The 20,600-nt window shown below is 35.6% G+C and overlaps 2 protein-coding genes across 2 annotated transcripts; both read right to left on the bottom strand.

The window, feature by feature from the left end:
- Window positions 1-1,490: 1,490 nt before the first annotated feature.
- Window positions 1,491-5,790, bottom strand: LOC113780780 (LRR receptor-like serine/threonine-protein kinase GSO1). The gene is made up of 6 exons (XM_027326553.1): window positions 5,067-5,790; window positions 4,765-4,836; window positions 4,088-4,231; window positions 2,813-3,947; window positions 1,951-2,690; window positions 1,491-1,849 (listed from the first exon to the last, which is right to left on the bottom strand). Exons 1-6 carry the CDS (start codon window positions 5,788-5,790, stop codon window positions 1,491-1,493), a joined length of 3,174 nt encoding a protein of 1,057 aa, XP_027182354.1.
- Window positions 5,791-13,682: 7,892 nt separating this feature from the next.
- LOC113780779 (probable LRR receptor-like serine/threonine-protein kinase At3g47570) lies at window positions 13,683-20,276 on the bottom strand. The gene is made up of 6 exons (XM_027326552.1): window positions 19,553-20,276; window positions 19,293-19,364; window positions 18,909-19,052; window positions 16,750-18,747; window positions 16,309-16,655; window positions 13,683-14,231 (listed from the first exon to the last, which is right to left on the bottom strand). The coding sequence occupies exons 1-6, from the start codon at window positions 20,274-20,276 to the stop codon at window positions 13,683-13,685; spliced, it is 3,834 nt and encodes a 1,277-aa protein (XP_027182353.1).
- Window positions 20,277-20,600: the final 324 nt, after the last annotated feature.

The following is a 20,600-nucleotide window of genomic DNA, read 5'->3' as shown; positions in this document are numbered from 1 at the left end:
TATTTCGGATGGTTATAAAAGATGCTGCGTATTCGATCCGAACTATTCATCAACCTACATAATATTTTTATTAATTGAATTGAGTCTTGGGAACAATTATAGTAATTTTTTATATTCAAAGGCTAAGCTTCGACTCCATATTAATTATATTTTGACTCCTCTAAGCTTCGACTATTGAATTTTTTGTTTTTAAATCATATCTTGGCCCTACAATGTCCCAATAAGGTATCCATTGCATTGGTAACGAACGTTGAATCCCTGGTTCTCTCCCCACTTACGCCGTCAAAGTTGACTATGGGGACGAATGGAATGGTTTTCTCTAGTTTTTTCACTTTCTTTTGGGGTCAATTCACAAGTCTCCTTCGGATTATGGGAAGGTGCCTAAAGTCAAGAGAGATCCCTCAAGTACCCGTGCGCTGTTGGAAATTGTTATAGGGTCATTGACTCGCTGGACCAAATAAAATTGAAGCAGCCATTCGCTCTTTCTTTTCCTTTTTTTTTTTTTTTTTTGTCAACACGATAGGTTCTATTTTATATGTACTTCTACTCTATTATAAGTATTCTAAGGGAGAGGGGGTGGGTCCAAATGAGTCAAGAAAGAACTCGGAAGGAATTGAACCACCACCGAATTAAAGAGGTGTCAGTTTCTATTTTATACTTATTTCTACTCTATTCTAAATATCCTAAGGGAGGAGGGAGTAAGACCAAATGGGTCAAGGAAGAATTTGAAAAGAACTGAACCGCCATCGGATCAAATAGTTGTCTTTGTACCCGAGAATGAAACTTTTAGAAAATTCTGAAGATGAATGCAAGTTAAGAGATCGAATCCCTTGACCTACATCTTTAGAGAGTCTTAAACTTCTTTCTGGTGGTCAACTAGTCAAAAGGTAGTTGGAAGCAGCCATTCACTCAATGAAGGAAAACCAATCAAAAATTTATATTGAACAAATTTACAGGCAATTTGAGGTACTGCATAAACGAAAATTTGCTAGTATACTTCTTTGTGTCTTTTATAGTATTAATTTCAAAATTCATGAGGTGGAAAACACGATTAGGGGATCGAGAATGAACACAATTCATAGAGCCAGAGACATTTGCTTCATTCACAAAATTCAAATCTCTTAGTTTGGCATCTTAAAATTCATAGTTGCTTTTAACTAGCACTTTCTCCAAACTACAAAGACCAAATTTCGATTTTTCGGTCTGCGCCCCGACCAAATTTCGATTTTATGGAGAAATGTTACAACTTCAATCAAGATCTCCCGCTAATATGAGGTTTCTGTGTTATGGACCCTTAAAAGAGTAAATCATTCTGAACTAAACCATGTGGAAGTTTCGAATTTATTTCGTAGGATTATGATATTGTACGTTTTAATTGATTTTGAAGGTTTAGATTATGAAGGCAATTTTGCTGTCTATGCTTCCATTTCAACGTGTCCTTCTTCAAGATATGAGAAATGCTATTATAAATGCTATTTATTCAATCCGAACTACGAATCGACCTCCATGACCCGCAAGAATTTGAGTTTGATCTTCTTCAGTGTCTCCAGCGTAACTTTCATACTAACTCTCTCCCTTGGAGATTCACAGACACATTTTAAGGCCAATTCCAAGATTGACGATAAAACTTCCAGCTTCTCAGTGAAATTTTCATCCTCACGCTGCAACAACTTGGCATCAATAACTCGAAGAATCGAATTAGGCAGAGAATTATTTATCCAACTCTTCAAGTTCAAATTTCCAGCAAACATCTCATCATTAGGCTTTCTTCTTGAAAAAACTTCCATCAGCATGATTCCATAGCTATAAACATCACATTTTGCGGATATCAACCCCTCAGATCCATACTCTACAAATAACATTCAAATTGAACAAGTGTCACATAAAAAAAAAAAGAAAAAAAAACTTAATGCTATACAAACGTTTGGGATTAGATTGAAGAATCATTACCTGGAGCAATGTAGCCAATTGTAGCTAAGGTCTTGGTCCATGCAAAGCTTTCCTCCTTTTCCAGCATTTTTGCAATACCAAAGTCGCTGACGTGGGCAACCATATCCTCATCAAGTAAGACATTACTGGGCTTCAAATCACAGTGAATCACAGGCGTCGAATATTCTTCGTGGAGATATTGCACTGCACTTGCCACATCTATCAATATATTCAATCTCTGTAGAGTATCTAAGAAATAATTGTCAGAATACAGCCATTTCTCAAGGCTTCCATTGCACATGTATGCAAGCACCAAGGCCCTAAAATCCTGGTTCCAACAACCGCTGATGACCTTCAAAAGATTTCGATGGCGAAGGTTCTTCAGTACTTCAGACTCTGCGTCAAAGCTCTTGAGTACTCCTTCCAATTCCAAATTGAAAACCTTTACAGCAATAGACCTTCCGTCATTGAGAATCCCCTTGTAAACAGATCCAAAACTCCCAATGCCAAGCAAATTGATTTCACTGTACCCATCAGTTGCTCGAAGAAGTTCATAGTGCGAAACTCTTTCTTGCATTGGCACCAATACCATGTTTGTTCCTTTAGAATCCTGATATTTCTTCCAATATCTTCTGAAGACAATTGCTAAGGCCGCGACAACCACAGAAGCGAGTCCCAGAGGAGCAAATGCAAATAGAAGCACCTTTTTGGTTCTTGACCTTTGAATTGAATTAGTTCTTGGGCAAGATGGCACGTGAAACCTGGAATCTCCGCACAATGCATCATTGAACAGAAAAGATTGGGCAGTAAAGTTCCTAAAGTGACCACCAGAAGGAATTTCACCACTTAAAGGTTATAAGAAACGTCAATCTCTTCAAGGTACCGAAGTGCCTCCAATGACTTTGGTATGAAGCCAGAAAGATTGTTATGCGATAAGTAAAGTCCTTGTAAGCTGAGCATATTGCCAAATGACTCTGGGATAGATCCATGAAATTGGTTTTGGGAGAAATTTAAAATCAACAGGTTTTGCAAACCACCTGTTGTGCTAGGAATATCACCAGAGAATTGATTCGCTGATATGTCTATAGATGTTACAGCTTTCAGAGTTCCAACTTCAAGAGGCAAGGAACCATTAAGGGAGTTTGAGGATAAGTTCAACTGCAAAAGATCTTTGAGGTTCCAAAAACTATTAGGTATGGCATAGGCTAAAAAGTTGTTTCCTAGTTCAAGATCCCGAAGAGAAGTCATATTACCAAAGCATTCTGGTATAGACCCAGAAAACTGGTTTGTGGTCAGATCTACTGAAGTCAAGCTATGCAAATTGCAAAGTTTATCTAAGGTGTCGTTAAGATTATTATCTCCCACGGTCAAACCTTGCAGGTTCTGTAGATTTTTGAATGCTGTTGGAATACCTCCGATCAAGTGATTCGATTGTAGATCAATCAATATCAAATTGGTCAAGTTGCCAGTTTGACTTGGTATGGTGCCTTTGATTCCACTGGAACCTATAGACAATTCCTGTAGAGTAGCAGAGAGATTCCCAATGGAAGCTGGAAGAAGCCCATTTAACGGGTTTGGGCCCAGCTCTAAATAAACCAAGTTTTTGCATTTTGTCAATGAAGTGATGAAGCTCAGCTCCATAGATGTAGGATCACTTGTTAAATTGTTGCCATACAGATCTAGATATTGCAGAAGTCTAAGGTCCCCGAGGGCGTCAGGAATGGAACCAGTGAATCCGTTAATTGAAAGTTCTAGGATTATTAATTGGGAACAATTTGTAATGGACACTGGTATAACTCCACCAAGGTTATTCCCAGCAAGCTCTATGAATAATAACTTGGGCAGTCTGTATCCTAGATCCCGCGGAAGATTTCCCGATAGAAGATTAGATGCAAGGTGAATATTCCGCAATGCTGAGAGGTTGAAGATCCCAGGGGGAATGGAGCCATTCAAGCCATTATAAGGTAACTGAAGATTCTCGAGTTGGCAAAGGCTACCCATCTCTCGTGGCATTGTACCTGTGTACCAAATTCATTAGGCTGTAAAATTCTCTGAAGAAACCAATTATAAATAAAAAAAAAATTTAATGGATGTAACCGTTTAGTTAACTGATTTCAATTTACTTCACCAAAAAATGGTACTTTAAAGATGCATTTACCTATCAAGGAGTTGTTGGCGAAGTAGAGCTCAGTAAGCATCGTCAAATTCCCGATTTCTTTTGGAATGCTTCCCGTGATTTGATTCCATTCCAAATTGAGCCCTTGCAGGTTTTGCAGATTGCCTATCTCTTGTGGAATCGTACCTGCCAACCACACACGCAAGTAGGCTAGCAGATTTATTCCCATTAATTAAATGGGTCTGGATATATCCAATTACCCATTTATGAGTCACTTAAAATTATACTTTTTTTTCTCTATTTTTTTGTATGTTGTTTGACAAAAAAATAACGGTATTTTATTGTTATTCGATTCATACAAAATTCAAATTTATTTGCTTAACGCTCGCTAAAAGTTAAGTTGAAATGTATAATTATTTTTAAATGGGTATAAATGAGTGAGCCGAGTTAACCCATTATCTACCAATTAGATGGATTTAATTGGATATCCATTTAGATCTATTCAAAATTAAGTTGTTATTGATGCCTTTAGTTATGTCCAAGGAATATATAGCTCTTCAGAACTTCTAATTTTTTTTTTTTTTTGGTGGATGTTTTCCATAGTAAATAGGAGTATCTGATGAAGTTCATTTCACCCAGAACTTACTCCAAATATTTGCTAGTTGCATGATTGTAAATAGAGCATAAGTAGTGGTGAAGCTATTCATAGACCTGATTACCTGTCAAGTTGTTACGCCCCAACATGAGAACCTTCAAACCCCGCAGTTTGCCAATCTCTCGGGGAATTGCACCTAACAATTTTACGGAAATTTGTGTTGGTAATTATGCTTTTAATTTTCTGGAATAAAGAAGCAGAGGTGTTGCAATAGTAAATTTTTTTTTAAAAAAAAAAAAAAAAAAAAAACCAGCCATCCAAGCCAAGCTGGTAAAACAGTAAATAGTGTTGAATCCCAGTGCCAAACAGGGAAAAATGACCATTAATTGCAGTTTGGTATGCAAAAAGGCAAAGCAAAAGCATTACCTGTGAAGTTGTTAGTCATGAGGGATAAATAGGTAAGCTTCTCCAGATTTCCAATTTCTTTAGGTATGTGCCCGCTTAACCTGTTGGATGACAAGTCTAGCGATTGAAGTTGAGAAAACTTGCATAAACTCAATGGTATTTGACCAACTAAATAATTCCCAGATAGAGACAGATCCTTGAGGACTGAAAGATTTCCCATCTTTTCTGGAATATTACCCTCCAGAAAATTGCCTCTTAGAGTTAAAGCTTCCACTTTTGACGAGTTTGAGATTGAAGAAGGAATAAAACCACTAAAACCATTGCTGTCCAGAAACAAGAACTGGAGTTCTGGGAAGTGACCAAACCACATTGGAATCTCTCCAGTGAAGTTGTTAGAGGTTAACCTGACAAACCTCAGGCGGCGCAGGTGTGACAACTCTTCGGGCAGATTTCCGTGGAAGGAGTTATTTCTCAGATCAAGAGAAACAAGAAAGGAGAGGTTTCCCAAATCCGGAGGTATTGTGCCCGTGAGTCCCATGTTTGAAATATTTAAAGCAGTCACTCTTTGGCGTCGAGAGCTGCATTGGACTCCTATCCAGTCACAGACAGAGGATGCAGCAGCTGCAGAAGACCAGTTTTTTGACAAGAATTCTTGCCGTTCTGAAGTGATATGGGCTTTCAGGGCTAAAAGAGCGGATTGATCAGTGCCTAAACTTAATCTTTTCATGGCTGTGCAGCCGGTCATCATTAGATAGTGCAGCAAAACAGGTACTGCAAGAGGGAACAAGTAAAAGTAGTGTTTCTTCATATCGACCGACCTATATGATCAATCAATAGTCCTAATCGGCGATATATTCTCATTCGTCCATTCTGTTGCAACCTCTATATGTATATATTTATATAGTCATTGTTTTGGAAATATGTGTGTGCAGTGTCATCTTTTGGAAATACATTTTAGCATTTACCTCTCTCAGCTTTGCCTTAAAAAACCTTTTCCGCTGAATTTTGATCAATTTTCCACTTTTTCCGTCTGTTTCTCTCTCTTTTTTTCTTTTTAAAAATAAATTTCCCTTCCTCCGAGTTGACTTCTCTAGTTGGGTGAATTTGGGAATGGATACGACTGTAGTCTAGGGCAAACACTAAATGTGGGTGGGTTAGTGGGTTCAACACTAAATGTGACATTTGGTTAGTGGGTTCAACGCTAAGGAATGTGTTTCAAAGTTAACTAGTCTCCGAGCAAAGTCATGAAGGGAATAGAGACCCTACATTTTTGTGGAAAAAAAAGGTTGTTAACGTTACCTGAAATAAATATTAGATTCGCTATTTGTTGTATTATTCAAAGGTTGAGCCACAATTGTATATTTACCAAATCTTGGCCATTAAAATGTTTCAAATACTATCCATCGGTAACAAAATGTTGAATCCCCAGTTCTCTCCCAACCTACCCCTTCAACATTGAAAAACAATACACCACTTTTTTAAATCTCTCTCTAGCCTCGGAACTTATTCTAAGGTTACGGTTTTAGCAATAAGTTTACTCCCAAAGTACAAAGTTTCTAAGAAAATTTTTTATGTTTTACTCCCATTTATGTCATATTAATAAATGTTGTGTTCTAAATTAAAGAAAAATTCTTGCATCTCCATATGTTTGAAAGAAGCTAAAGTTAAGAAAATATAAGGGAACTAATAATAATATAAGAAAAATTCTTGCATCTCCATCTGTATTTGCAATTTGTGTATGTAAATACAAGCTAATCCAATCCATCGAAAAAATATCAAGTCAGAGACTAACAGGTACATAGATCTAACTAATTTAAAGGGGTACTTTGACATCACGTTTGAATTTTTTTCACTGTAAGTGAGATTCGAATCCACGATTTACAGCCTAAAGAAGGATTCAGTGACTTTTTGGCGGCTTCATTGACCCAAAGGTTAGTGGTTGATTGGAATGATTCTCTCTAGTTCCAGTCAATTCCCTAGTCTCCTTCCAATTATGTGAAGATGACTGAACTCAAGAAGGACCCCTATAGTGCCACTGGGTCGTTCGAAATTGGAGTAGAGTCGTTGACTCAGTGGACCAAATTAAATTACTCGATTAGAAAAACATAAGCCCACGAATAAAAAACTTATATTGGACAAATTTACAGGCAATTTGAGGTACTGCATAAATGAAAATTTGTTAGTATACTTCTTTTTCTCTTTATATTAAGTTCAAAATTCATGAAGTGGAAACCACGATTAGGGGATCCAGAATTAACATAATTCATAGAGCCAGAGACATTTGTTTTATTCGCAAGATTAAGTTCTCTTAGTTTGGCAACTTAAAATTCATATTTGCTTCTAACTAAAACTTTCTCCAAACTCCAAACTAAGACCATATTATGGTTTTTCATTGTGCATGCCGACATAATCAACTTACCTGGAAACTTGTGAATAAATATTTCAGCTGAAATGTCATCAAATGTAAATCAATGGATAATTTTTCGTGGCTTCTAAATTAATTTTTGAAGCATTTATCACTAACAAATTAGGAAAAACTGTATAGAGTCAAACTCAGACGATTATTTGGAGAAATGTTGCAACTTCAATGCAGATTATAGGACAATGTTACAACTCAGACGATTATTTCAGATTTTTGTAGGACAATGATATTGTACGTTTTAATTGATTTTGAAGTTTTTGATTGTGAAGGCAATTTTCCTATCTAAGCTTCCTTATCAACGTGTCCACTATTTATACGGTCGAAATTAGGCATTTCAATGGGTTGGGTATTATCGAAATCCAATTCAGATCCAATATATTTTGAGTAGGGTTTCCAAACCCTACTCAAACCCAAACCCTATGAGAGAGTCGTGGGTCTGGGTAGGGTCTGATCTCCTAGAATCCATATCCAAATTCAGACCCATATCAGATCTTACCTAGACCCATACATATTTGATTAAATAATATATATTAGAAATTTTATAAAATAATATAATATTTTATGCTTATTGGAACGAATACAATAAGATTTTATGGCATCGGAATTTGCATTTAGTGTTCGTGGTTGGGTGATTGATGAGATTCATCCCAAATTACTTCTAGATGTTGTTGAAACATTAGTGACTACTAATGATTATATAGAATCAAAAAAAAATGAGTAAGTGTTTATAAATTTTCTTACTCTATTATTTATTTGCCATCGGTTCTTAATCAAATGATTTTTATCTCATTCACTATTTTACTACTGGATTGCAAGACATCTGCCAACATTGAGGTTTAAATAAGAAAAAGGGGTACAAAATTACATTTTTTTAATAAGACTAAATATTTATATACGTTATGGTTGTTTTCTTTTTTAAAAACTAGTCCTAGTTGTCATTGTAATTGGTACAAACTTTTTCAAGAAAAAGGAGAAAATGCAAAGGCAAACAAATGAAATTTTGACGTGGATGCAGTTGAATATTCAAAAATATATAGAAGTAGTCAATAATAATTCCTTTTTTTGAGTTCAAAATATTGCATTCAATTTGTTGAATGTTAATTTTATTATTTGAAAACAAAAATTGGATGGTATTTCTATTATTTATTAACTCTATATATTTTTAATACATTTTTACTTTATTATTTTCAGAAAATACCAATGGATGCCCATTGAATATCCAGATCTATAAGGGTTTGGATATGGACTTACTTTTTCAAACCCAAAAGGGTCTGAATCTGGGTATGGGTCTAACTAAATTAAATGGATTTGGATATGGATCAAAGGGATCCAACCCAGACCCTACCCATTACCATGCCTAGTCGAAATCGCGGATAAGAAGCATTTCCATTGTCGTTTTCCAAGCAATAGTTCACTATTAGGGATGGCAACGGGGCGGGGGACCCCTCCCCCATCCCCCGCCCTGCTGACTACAAACTCCCCCCGCCCCCGCCCCATCCCCCGTCTCCCGCTCCCCCCGCCCCGCCCCGCTTCCCCTGCGGAACTAATAAAAATTTGTTATATAAATTTATTATGGTTAAATTTCAGCAAATAATCAAGTACTAAAATATCAATATATCATCAAATTATCATTCATTGTAATTTTGCAATTGAAACTTATAAAAACAATCAAATAAAAATTATTTGAATACAATCCAACATGAAAAAATAAATATAACTAAAGTAGTCAAGTTTTCACCTTTGGCACAAATACAATCACTAATTCATTATTGTGCTTGTGCTTTTTTTAAGAAAAAATTGTTATTATATTAAGTGTAATTAGGGATTTAGTATAAATATATTAGTAAATTAATATAACCAACCAATTAATAATTTATATTAGTACACATATATAATTATTAGTATAATTAATAATATCAATTATATTATATATACTAATAGACATTATATAATACATATAACTAATAATATCATTATCATAAATTTGTAACTAATTAAATTATATATTTTATATATAATTATATACATATATATTTTATATATTTATTTTTTTAAAGCGGGTGGCGGGGCGGGGGTACACTCCCCGCCCCCCGCCCCCGCCCCACCCCCTGCCCAACCCCCTCCCCATTAGCCCCCCACGGGGCGGGTGACCGCCATCCCTATTCACTATAATGCCAAGAATTACGTGTTAGAATATTTAGATAAGCTCGGGTGATTTTCTTAAACACTTTGTGTCTCTTTGTTTGTCTTGTTAGGCCTGGTTTCAGGAAATTGACCAACGAGAACAATAAAGTTCTTGGCAACCAAATAAATACAATAACAAACCAAATAAAATAAATATAAAGATACAAAATTTTACGTGATTCGGCAAAATTGATCTATGTCCATGGATGAAAGAGTAGCAAATTTATTATAACAGAAAGAGAGTACAAAACTTTAAGAAATAATTCCGACTTAATAGGTGTTTTCTTTTATTGTTTATATTCCGGATTGGGTTCATCCTATAATAGTCGAATGAATTAAGTTGTAGACATGAAAGCGTAAGAACTTGGCAGTTCTTTCTTTGGCTAATTCCCGTTGACTTCTTAAGAATCATGCCTTTTTTTTGTCTAAATGACAAAATAGATTTTCTTTTCTACTGTTTCAAAAAACTTTATTTCTTTTTCCTGATGATGTTTTTTAAAGAATCTAAATAACACAAAATACTTAACGGTTTAAAGGCTCATAACTTATTCTTTTGGTTTGGTGTCTAACCAAAACTTCTCTTAAACGGGAGCATGGGCCCCTTAAAATTCTCTTGAACTTGTGCATACGGCATTTGGATTGGTACTCTTAGCACACTCAAACTCACTTAAACTCACTATATTTATAACCACTATAAGGAGAGACTTCTTTGTAAAACTTTCGATATGGAATACAAAATTAAACTCAATATTTCTGGCTTAGAATACGATTAAGCAATAAACTGCATATAATTTTGCATTTCAACAATGGTGGTAGCAGAATTTCTTTCTCTCGGTGCCTCTCTCGCCTAACTACACGTTCATTTGACTGGAAAGGCACTTTAGTCAGCCAATTGTGAACCAGAATTGAATAAAATCTATGGAGTAAGTATGCTGTGATTCAAGATATGAGAAATTCCGGGGACTAGGCTACAGGTTGCCAAAATTGTTGGATGAATCAGAAATTGTCTTATTTGGGAATTGTTTTACAATCTAAGCCATTAGCCATAGCAAGGGATATGGTTTCCACTGATCTATATGATTCCTGTGTCTAAGAAACTGGCAAAGAATTGAAGCGGATATCATCAGTGAAAACAACTACAGCGTCATGACACTGAGGAGGTTATTTTTTGAACACAGAGGCTTCCTGGCCTATTTTCCCTCATATTTCGGATGGTTATAAAAGATGCTGCGTATTCGATCCGAACTATTCATCAACCTACATAATATTTTTATTAATTGAATTGAGTCTTGGGAACAATTATAGTAATTTTTTATATTCAAAGGCTAAGCTTCGACTCCATATTAATTATATTTTGACTCCTCTCCGCTTCACAAGCCCCTCTCATCTCCTATTGAATTTTTTGTTTTTAAATCATATCTTGGCCCTACAATGTCCCAATAAGCTATCCACTGCACTGGTAACGAATGTTGAGTCCCTGGTTCTCTCCCCACTTACGCCGTCAAAGTTGACTATGGGGACGAATGGAATGGTTTTCTCTAGTTTTTTCATTTTCTTTTGGAGTCAATTCACAAGTCTCCTTCTGATTATGGGAAGATGACTATAGTTAGAGGTGTCAAAATGGGTGACTTGGGCGGGTTTGGGTTGGGTAAAATGGGTAATGGGTATAAGTGAGTCAACTCATTTATACCCATTTAATTAGATGGGTATAAATGGGTAAGTCAAAAAATGAATTGGGTAACCCAATTACCCATTTATTTTAACTTTTTGTAAACTCATTTAAATTCATTTTTGCAAACTAAGTTATCAATTTATACCACTATTTGTACCCATCATTAGTTTTAAATATTTATTTATAATGTTCAATAAACTTAGTTACCAATTTTTTTTCATTTATACTCTATGTCACAAAATTACCTATTATTTAATAATTGAATAATAAGAATATAAAAATTTGAACTAAGTACTATAAAAATTAATATAAAAACTTAATCCAAAAATTTTGAACCCCTAACATTTTTTTCATATATAAATTTAAAATTTCATTTTAGAAAGATAAGAAAATAGGCTAAAATTTATCATAAATTAGTAATGCTAAAAAATGAGCAAGTTAACAAACTAAGAGAAAATAAAATAATAAGATAAAACCAACAAATAATAATAATAATAATAATAATAATAATAATGAAACAAAAGTAGTTAACATCATGATAAAATGAAAATTTTGAAAAAAAAATGGGTGGGGGAAAAGAAGAGACTTGGGGGGGAAGAGAATTCTAAATGGGTTAATTGGGTTTGATGGGTTACCCAATAATACCCATTTATTAAATGGGTATTATTGGGTAACCCATTTATACCCATATACAAAAATTTAAGATACCCATACCCATCTATTCATGGGTGGGTATGGGTAAATTTAATTAAGTGGGTTGATTTGCCACCTCTAACTATAGTCAAGAGAGATCCCAAAGTGCCAGTGGGTTGTTGGAGATTGGAATAGTGTCATTGACTCGGTGGACCAAAATAAAATTGAAGCAACCATTCACTCTGCTCTTTTTTTTTTTTTTCCGATAGTTTCTATTTTATATCTACTTCTACTCTATCCTAAGTATCTCAAGGGAGAGGGGGTGAGTCCAAATGGGTCAAAAAAGAACTCGGAGGGGATTGAGCCATCACCGAATTAAACATATATCAGTTTCTATTTTATATCTACTTCTATTCTATTCTAAGTATCTTAAGGGGGAGGAGGTGGAACCAAATGGGTAAAGGTAGAATTCGATGAGGAGTAAACCACCACCAAATTAAACGGGTGTCTTTGCATCCAATAGTTAAACTTTTAAAAATTCTAAAGATGAATGCAAATCAAGGGATTTCTTGACCTGCACCCAAAGAAAGCTTTAAGCCTCTTTTTGGTAGTCAATTACTCTAAGGGTACGTTTGGTTCCCCATAGAATTGGAGTGTAGAATTGGAATTGGAGCTCCAATTTCAATTCTTGTGTTTGGATACTATCTTTTCTGTAGAATTAGAATCGAATTGCAATTCCAAATTGATCGAATTCCATGGTTCCAATTCTTTGGCTGGACCAAAGAATTCCAATTCTAATTCCACGACTGAATTCCTCAATCGGGTCAACACGCGGGTCTTGTACGGGTAAAATCTAAAAAATGGGTCAACGATAAAATTGATGGAAAAAACTCAAACCTCTCTCAAAAATGGGTGCGTTTGGTTCTACAGAATTGGAATTGAAATTCTATAGAATTAGAATTCTATGAATTGGAGTTCCAAAACATTGGAATTCTTTTGTTTGGGAAATGCATAGAATTGATACAGAATTCATTTGGAATTCCAAATTCTTTGTTTGGATGGGAGAAGAATTCATTAAGAATTAGAATTGTTTCCAACTAACATTTCCTTACATAAAAAATTTCTTTTTTTTTTTTACCATATAATAATTTTTTAACATTTAGCTAATTGTTACTAAAGCTTTAAGGAAAAAACCAATTAGTGCCTTTAATAATTTATTTTTTCTTCCATTTAACTAATTGTTACTAAAGCTTTAAAGAAAAAAAAACAAATTAGTTCCTTTTCTGCAAAAAAAAAAAAAATTTCTTGTTTCTTTTTTTCTTAATTAAATTATATTAAATAAAAAATAATTGTATATTCTAACTTAAAAAAAAAGTAGTTAATATTTATCAAGTTAAAACCTTGATACTTTTTTTTAAAGTTAAGAACTTTAAATTTTAGAAAATCAAAAACCTACTCTATGATATGAATTGGGGAGGAAAGTCATAGCTTGTACCTATTATAAATGTTTGTGTTTTGTATCTTATAAGAAATTCCAACAGATGAATATGCAAACAAAATGATTTTAGCCAAAAAAAAAAGAGAAAGAAAAACACAATTATACATTGCTACTATTTTTCAATAAATGGCCATTCTAATATTAAATTAAGTCCGAATAAGTACCTATCAAATTTCAACTTCCATGATGGCCTTGTCTAACTTGATAGTCAATAAACATTGCTCGTACTCAAGCATTCCTAAATTGTGTCCACTCGGTAGTTGGTTGTACTGTTCGAATTCGATTCTCATTAATAGCATTTACACCACTATCATTATTTGGACCATCATCTTCCATTCCATCTTCCTCAGCTTCATCTTCCATTTCATCTTCATCATCAACCTCATGCTGTACTCTTCGCATCTCAGCATCAACTTCATCCAAGTAAGGATCATTTGGTTGTTCTACTCGAATAAGATTATGAAGGATGGCACATGCATTAATTATCATGACATGAGTCTTAACATCAAAAAAAGATACATCTCTCAAAAAGGCCCGTCGCTTCTTGAACAAACCAAATGTCCTTTCAATCACATTTTGAGCAATTGAATGTCGAAAGTTGAATAACTCTTTAAAATTTTGAGGCTTGTTCCCACTAGCAGACCACTCACTAAGATGATATCCAACTCCCCTATGTGGAGCTAAGAAACTAGGGCTATTTGCATAACCCGCATCAAGAAGAAAGTAACCAGGGCTATTTACATGTATAAGATGATTTTCAAGCCACACAAGAAAAGACTAATAGTATAGAAATAAGCAGGTTATTGTTGTGTCCACATGAAATTATATTATAGGTCCATAATCATTCTAACTAGTTTCAGCACAACTTAGCTTTATCTACAGATCAATTTAAACATAATAGGATAGTTATCATAGATAGTAAGTAAACGGTGACTAACAATAAGATTCATGTTATAGACTTATTGACTGATCATCATCAATTTCTAGTTTATAATATTACTCACTAGTAGTATACTTAATAAAGTTAGTGGTGCACCTACGATTAAGACATATTGTGTCAAAATATGTGTGTTTGGTGATATTTATCATAAGGGCTCTTTTCTTAATATAATAACTATGTTGTGGCATCAAAAAACTAAAACCAGAGGCCACTAGTTGGATTAGTAATATGCATTAACATGTGATTAAATCACTTATGGCTCAAAGGTTAAAATCTTTCTTTTTTGTTAACAGAAAATTAAAGCATGTAATTGTTGATCCCTGCTTGAAAAACTACATTAACAGCAGGTAAACTGGTTTGACTAACGGCCAAGCTTTTGGCGGCTATTCTTAAACAAAACATGTTAGTCCTACAATCACGGTAGAAAGTGCAAAGGTGCTTTAAGTTGACCAGGTTCAATTTGTTGAAGTTGTAGATCTCACAGCTACGATACATAGAACAGAGTTGATTCTTTGCTTAGTTCAGCCACTCACTCGATGAAGGAAAACTCAAGCCCACCAATCAAAAATTTATATTGGACAAATTTACAGGCAATTTGAGGTGCTGCATAAACGAAAATTTGCCAGTATACTTCTTTTTGTCTTTTATAGTATTAATTTCAAAATTCATGAGGTGGAAAACAGGATTAGGGGATCGAGAATGAACACAATGCATAGAGCCAGAGACATTTGCTTCATTCACAAAATTCAAATATCTTAGTTTGGCATCTTAAAATTCATATTTGCTCCTAACTAGCACTTTCTCCAAACTCCAAACTACAAAGACCAAATTTTGATTTTTCAGTCTGCACCCCGACACGGTACATTAACCAGGAAACTTGTGAATAAATATTTCAGCTGAAATGTCATCAAATGTAAATCAATGAATAATCTTTCGTGGCTCCTAAATTAATTTTTGAAGCAGTATCAATAATAGACTAGGAAAAATTGTATAGAGATACACTCTGAGGATTTTATGGAGAAATGTTACAACTTCAATCAAGATCTCCCACTAATATGAGGTTTCTGTGTTATGGACCCATGTACCCTTAAAAGAGGAATGGCATGCTTTCTCTTCGTTCCCATATTCTCTTTGGCAACAAGTCTTTTGAATCAAAGGGTATTCCAGTTCTGAAGTGAATCGACCAATGTGCTTTCACTGATGTTGCTCATTGAATACTGAATCCCTTTGTCTTTGCACACGGCAATCTTTAAGGCCAATGATTAACAGCATCAGGATCAAGTATTTATATGGATAGCGGAACGTGGCTTCTTAGAAACTAGTATGTGAAATCACAGGGGGTTCATAGTAAATTATTTTGAACTAAACAATGTGGAAGTTTCGAATTTATTTCGTAGGATAATGATACTGTACGTTTTAATTGATTTTGAAGTTTTAGTTTATGAAGGCAATTTTGCTGTCTAAGCTTCCATTTCAACGTGTCCTTCTGTATTTATACGTTCAAAATCATGGATAAGAAACATTTCCACTGATTGACGTTTTCTGAGGAAAAGTTCACTATTATGCCAAGAATTTCGTGAAGAATATTTGGATGGGCTCAGGGGAATTTGCTAAACACTTTTTGTTTCTTTGCATACAGTTAAGTCATAGACTGCATATAAGTTTTTCCAGTATTGGGCTGGAAAAGCGGATTGATCAATGCTGAATCATGAAACTGGTCCTCATTATACAACGAATTTCAAGAATGGTGATAGCAGAATTTCTCTCTGTCTCTCGCCTGACCATACCTTCATTCAAATGGAAATGACCTTCGATCAGCCAATTGTGAACCAGAATAGAATTTATGGATTACATATCCAGTAGTGATTCAAGATATGAGAAATGCTATTTATTCAATCCGAACTACGAATCAACCTCCATGACCCGCAAGAATTTGAGTTTGATCTTCTTCAGTGTCTCCAGCGTAACTTTCATACTAACTCTCTCACCTGGAGATTCACAGACACATTTTAAGGCCAATCCCAAGATTGACGATAAAATCTCCAGCTTCTGAGTGAAATTTTCATCCTCACGCTTCAACAACTTAGCATCAATAACTTGAAGAATCGAATCAGGTAGAGAATCATTTACCCAACTCTTCAAGTTCAAATTTCCAGCAAACATCTCATCATTAGGCTTTCTTCTTGAAAAAACTTCCATCAGCATGATTCCATAGCTATAAACATCGCATTTTACTGATATCAACCCCTCAGATCCATACTCTACAAATTGAACGAGTGTCACATAAGAAAAAAAAAAGAAAAAAGAAACTAAATGCTATACAAACGTTTAGGATTAAGATTGAAGAATCATTACCTGGAGCAATGTAGCCAACTGTAGCTAAGGTCTTGGTCCATGCAAAGCTTTCCTCCTTTTCCAGCATTTTTGCAATACCAAAGTCGCTGACGTGGGCAACCATATCCTCATCAAGTAAGACATTACTGGGCTTCAAATCACAGTGAATCACAGGCGTTGAATATTCTTCGTGGAGATATTGCACAGCATTTGCCACATCTATCATTATATTCAATCTCTGTAGAGTATCTAAGAAATAGTTGTCAGAATACAGCCATTTCTCAAGGCTTCCATTGCACATGTATTCAAGCACCAAGGCCCTAAAATCCTGGTTCCAACAACCGCTGATGACCTTCACAAGATTTCGATGGCGAAGGTTCTTCAGGACTTTGCACTCTACATCAAAGCTCTTGAGTACTCCTTCCAATTCCAAATTGAAAACCTTTACAGCAATAGACCTTCCGTCATTGAGAATCCCCTTGTAAACAGATCCAAAACTCCCAATGCCAAGCAAATTGATTTCACCGTACCTATCAGTTGCTCGAAGAAGTTCATAGTACGAAACTCTTTCTTGCGTTGGCACTAATACCACGTTTGTTCCTTTAGAATCCTGACATCTCTTCCAATATCTTCTGAAGACAATTGCTAAGGCTGCGACAACCACAGAAGCAATTCCCAGAGGAACAAATACAAATAGAAGCACCTTTTTTGTTCTGGACCTGTGAATTGAATTAGTTCTTGGGCAAGGCGGCACATGAAACCTGGAATCCCCGCACAATGCATCGTTGAACAGAAAAGATTCAGCGGTAAAGTTCCTAAAGCGACCACCAGAAGGAATTTCACCACTTAAATGGTTATAAGAAACGTCAATCTCTTCAAGGTACCGAAGTGCCTCCAATGACTTTGGTACGAAGCCAGAAAGATTGTTATGCGATAGGTAAAGTCCTTGTAAGCTGAGCATATTGCCAAATGACTCTGGGATAGATCCCTGAAATTGGTTTTGGGATAAATTTAAAATCAACAGGTATTGCAAATCACCTGTTGTGTTAGGAATGTCACCGGAGAATTGATTCGCTGATACATCTATAGATGTAATAGCTTTCAAATTTCCAACTTCAAGAGGCAAGGAACCATTAAGGGAGTTTGAGGATAAGTTCAACTGCAAGAGATCTTTGAGGTTCCAAAAACTATTAGGTATGGCAGAGACTAAAAAGTTGTTTCCTAGATCAAGTTCCCGAAGAGAAGTCATATTGCCAAAGCATTCTGGTATGGACCCGGAAAATCGGTTCGCAGTCAGGTATACATAAGCCAACCTCTGCAAATTGCAAAGGTTTTCTAAAGTGCCATTTAGATTATTATCTTCCATATCCAAAGTTTGCATGTTTTGTAGATCTTTGAATGCTGCTGGGATGCCTCCAGTCAACTGATTCGATTGTAGAGCAAGCAATATCAAATTGGTCAAGTTGCCAGCTTGACTTGGTATGGTGCCCTTGATTTCACTAGTTCCTATATACAATTTCTGTAGAGTAGCAGAGAGATTCCCAATGGAAGCTGGAAGAAGCCCATTTAACGGATTTGGGCCCAGGGCTAAATAATCCAAGTTTTTGCATTTTGTCAATGAAGTGATGAAGCTCAGCTCCATAGATGTAGGATCACTTGTTAAATTGTTGCTGTACAGAGCTAGAACTTGCAGCAGTCTAAGGTCCCCGAGGGCGTCAGGAATGGAACCAGTGAATCTGTTAATTGAAAGTTCTAGCATTCTTAATTGGGAACAATTTGTAATGGACACTGGTATAACCCCACCAAGGTTATTCCCAGCAAGCTCTATGAATAATAACTTGGGCAGTCTGTATCCTAGATCCCGCGGAAGATTTCCTGATAGAAGATTAGATGAAAGTGCAATGTTCCACAATGCTGAGAGGTTGAAGATGCCACGGGGAATGGAGCCATTCAAGCCATTATACGGTAACTGAAGATTCTCGAGTAGGTAAAGGTTACCCATCTCTCGTGGTATTGTACCTGCATACCATTTTCAAAGGAAGCATATCAATCATTAGGCTGTAAAATTCTTTGAAGAAACCAAGTATAAATAATAAAAAAAAAATTGAATGGATGTAAGCATTTAGTTAACTGATTTCGATTTACTTAACCAAAAAATGGTACTTTAAAGATGTATTTACCTGTCAAGGAGTTGTTGGCAAAGTAGAGCTCAGTAAGCATCGTCAAATTCCCGATTTCTTTTGGAATGCTTCCCGCGATTTTATTCCATTCCAGATTGAGCCTTTGTAGGTTTTGCAGATTGCCTATCTCTCGTGGAATCGTACCTGCCAACGCTATTTTATTGTTGTTAGATTAGTAAGAAATTCAAATTTATTTGCTTAACACTCATTAAAAATCGAGTTGAAATGTATAATTATTTTTAAATGGGTATAAATGAGTGAACTAAGTCAACCCATTAGGCAAGAATTTATTTCACCCAGAAATTACTCCAAATATTTGCTAGTTGCATGATTGTAAATAGAGCATATATAAGCAGTGGTGAAGCTATTCATAGACCTGATTACCTGTCAAGTTGTTACGCCCCAACACGAGAACCTTCAAACCATGCAGTTTGCCAAGCTCTCGGGGAATTACACCTAACAATTTTATGCAAAGACAGAACTAATCATATTCATTTTAGAGATATATTGAGAACGGTCTTACGCGGAAATTTGTGTTGGTAAAACAGTAGATAGTGTTGAATCCCAGTGTCAAACAGGGAAAAATTACCATTGATTGCAGTTTGGCCTTGTTCGTATGCAAAAAGGCAAAGCAAAAGCATTACCTGTGAAGTTGTTATTCATGAGGGATAAATACGTAAGCTTCTCCAGATTTCCAATTTCTTTGGGTATGTACCCGCCAAACCTGTTGGATGACAAGTCTAGCGCTTTTAGTTGAGAAATCTTGCATAAGCTCAATGGTATTTGACCAGCTAAATAATTCCGATAAAAATTCAGCAATTTGAGGGCTGAAAGATTTCCTATCTTTTCTGGAATTTTTCCTTGCAGGAAATTTTCGCTTAGATCTAACTTTTCCACTCTTGACAAGTTGGATATAGAGGAAGGAACAAAACCACTAAAACCATTGATGTCCAGGAGCAAGAATTGGAGTTCTGGAAAGTGACCAAACCACATTGGAATCGCCCCAGTGAATCTGTTGTTGGAAAACAAGATGAGCCTCAGGCGGCGTAGATGTGACAACTCTTCGGGCAAACTGCCGTGGAAGGAGTTACTTCTCAGATCAAGAGAAACAAGAAAGGAGAGGTTTCCCAAATCCGGAGGTATTGTGCCGGTGAGTCCCATGTTTGAAACATTTAAAGCAGTGACTCTTTGGTGTCGAGAGCCGCACTGGACTCCTATCCAGTCACAGACAGAGGATGCAGAAGCTGCAGAAGACCAGTTTTTTGACAAGAATTCATGCTGTTCTGACGTGATATGGGCTTTCAGGGCTAAAAGAGCAGATTGATCAGTGCCTAAACTTAATCTTTTCATGGCTGTGCAGCCGGTCATCATTAGATGGTGCAGCAGCAAAACAAGTACTGCAAGAGGATAGAAGTGGGAGTGTCTCTTCATATCGACCGACCTATATGATCAATCAATTGTCCAAATCGGTGATGGACAACAGGAAATTAGACGCCAATGTGTACTACCATTGGAATATGATGTTTTTTTTTTTTTTTGATACATTGGAAGAGGTCATCATAACCCCTTAAATTGCAACAGAATGAGTAAATGGAACTCCTAACATATCAGCTATCAATAGTTCTGTCATCCATGCTTAACTACTGTTCATATGAATTCGTACATATTTATTTTATTGGAGTTACATGACTT

This window comes from Coffea eugenioides, chromosome 8 (genome assembly GCF_003713205.1).
Source record: "Coffea eugenioides isolate CCC68of chromosome 8, Ceug_1.0, whole genome shotgun sequence".
Classification (NCBI taxonomy): Eukaryota; Viridiplantae; Streptophyta; class Magnoliopsida; order Gentianales; family Rubiaceae; genus Coffea; species Coffea eugenioides.
Note: the sequence above shows the minus strand (reverse complement) of the source record. Positions and strands in the feature narration are given on the sequence as shown.

What these genes read in the sequence shown, in the direction of transcription:
- LOC113780780 (XM_027326553.1), bottom strand. Translation starts at nt 5,790, where the DNA reads ATGACCGGCTGCACAGCCATGAAAAGATTAAGTTTAGGCACTGATCAA. An exon ending in GGGGCGTAACAACTTGACAG is followed by an intron (nt 4,232 to 4,764) that starts GTAATCAGGTCT and finishes TGTGGTTGGCAG; the next exon opens with GTACGATTCCACAAGAGATA. An exon ending in CGCCAACAACTCCTTGATAG is followed by an intron (nt 3,948 to 4,087) that starts GTAAATGCATCT and finishes TTTGGTACACAG; the next exon opens with GTACAATGCCACGAGAGATG.
- LOC113780779 (XM_027326552.1), bottom strand. Translation starts at nt 20,276, where the DNA reads ATGACCGGCTGCACAGCCATGAAAAGATTAAGTTTAGGCACTGATCAA. An exon ending in TGCCAACAACTCCTTGACAG is followed by an intron (nt 18,748 to 18,908) that starts GTAAATACATCT and finishes AATGGTATGCAG; the next exon opens with GTACAATACCACGAGAGATG. An exon ending in AATTCTTGCGGGTCATGGAG is followed by an intron (nt 14,232 to 16,308) that starts GTTGATTCGTAG and finishes CTATACTATTAG; the next exon opens with TCTTTTCTTGTGTGGCTTGA.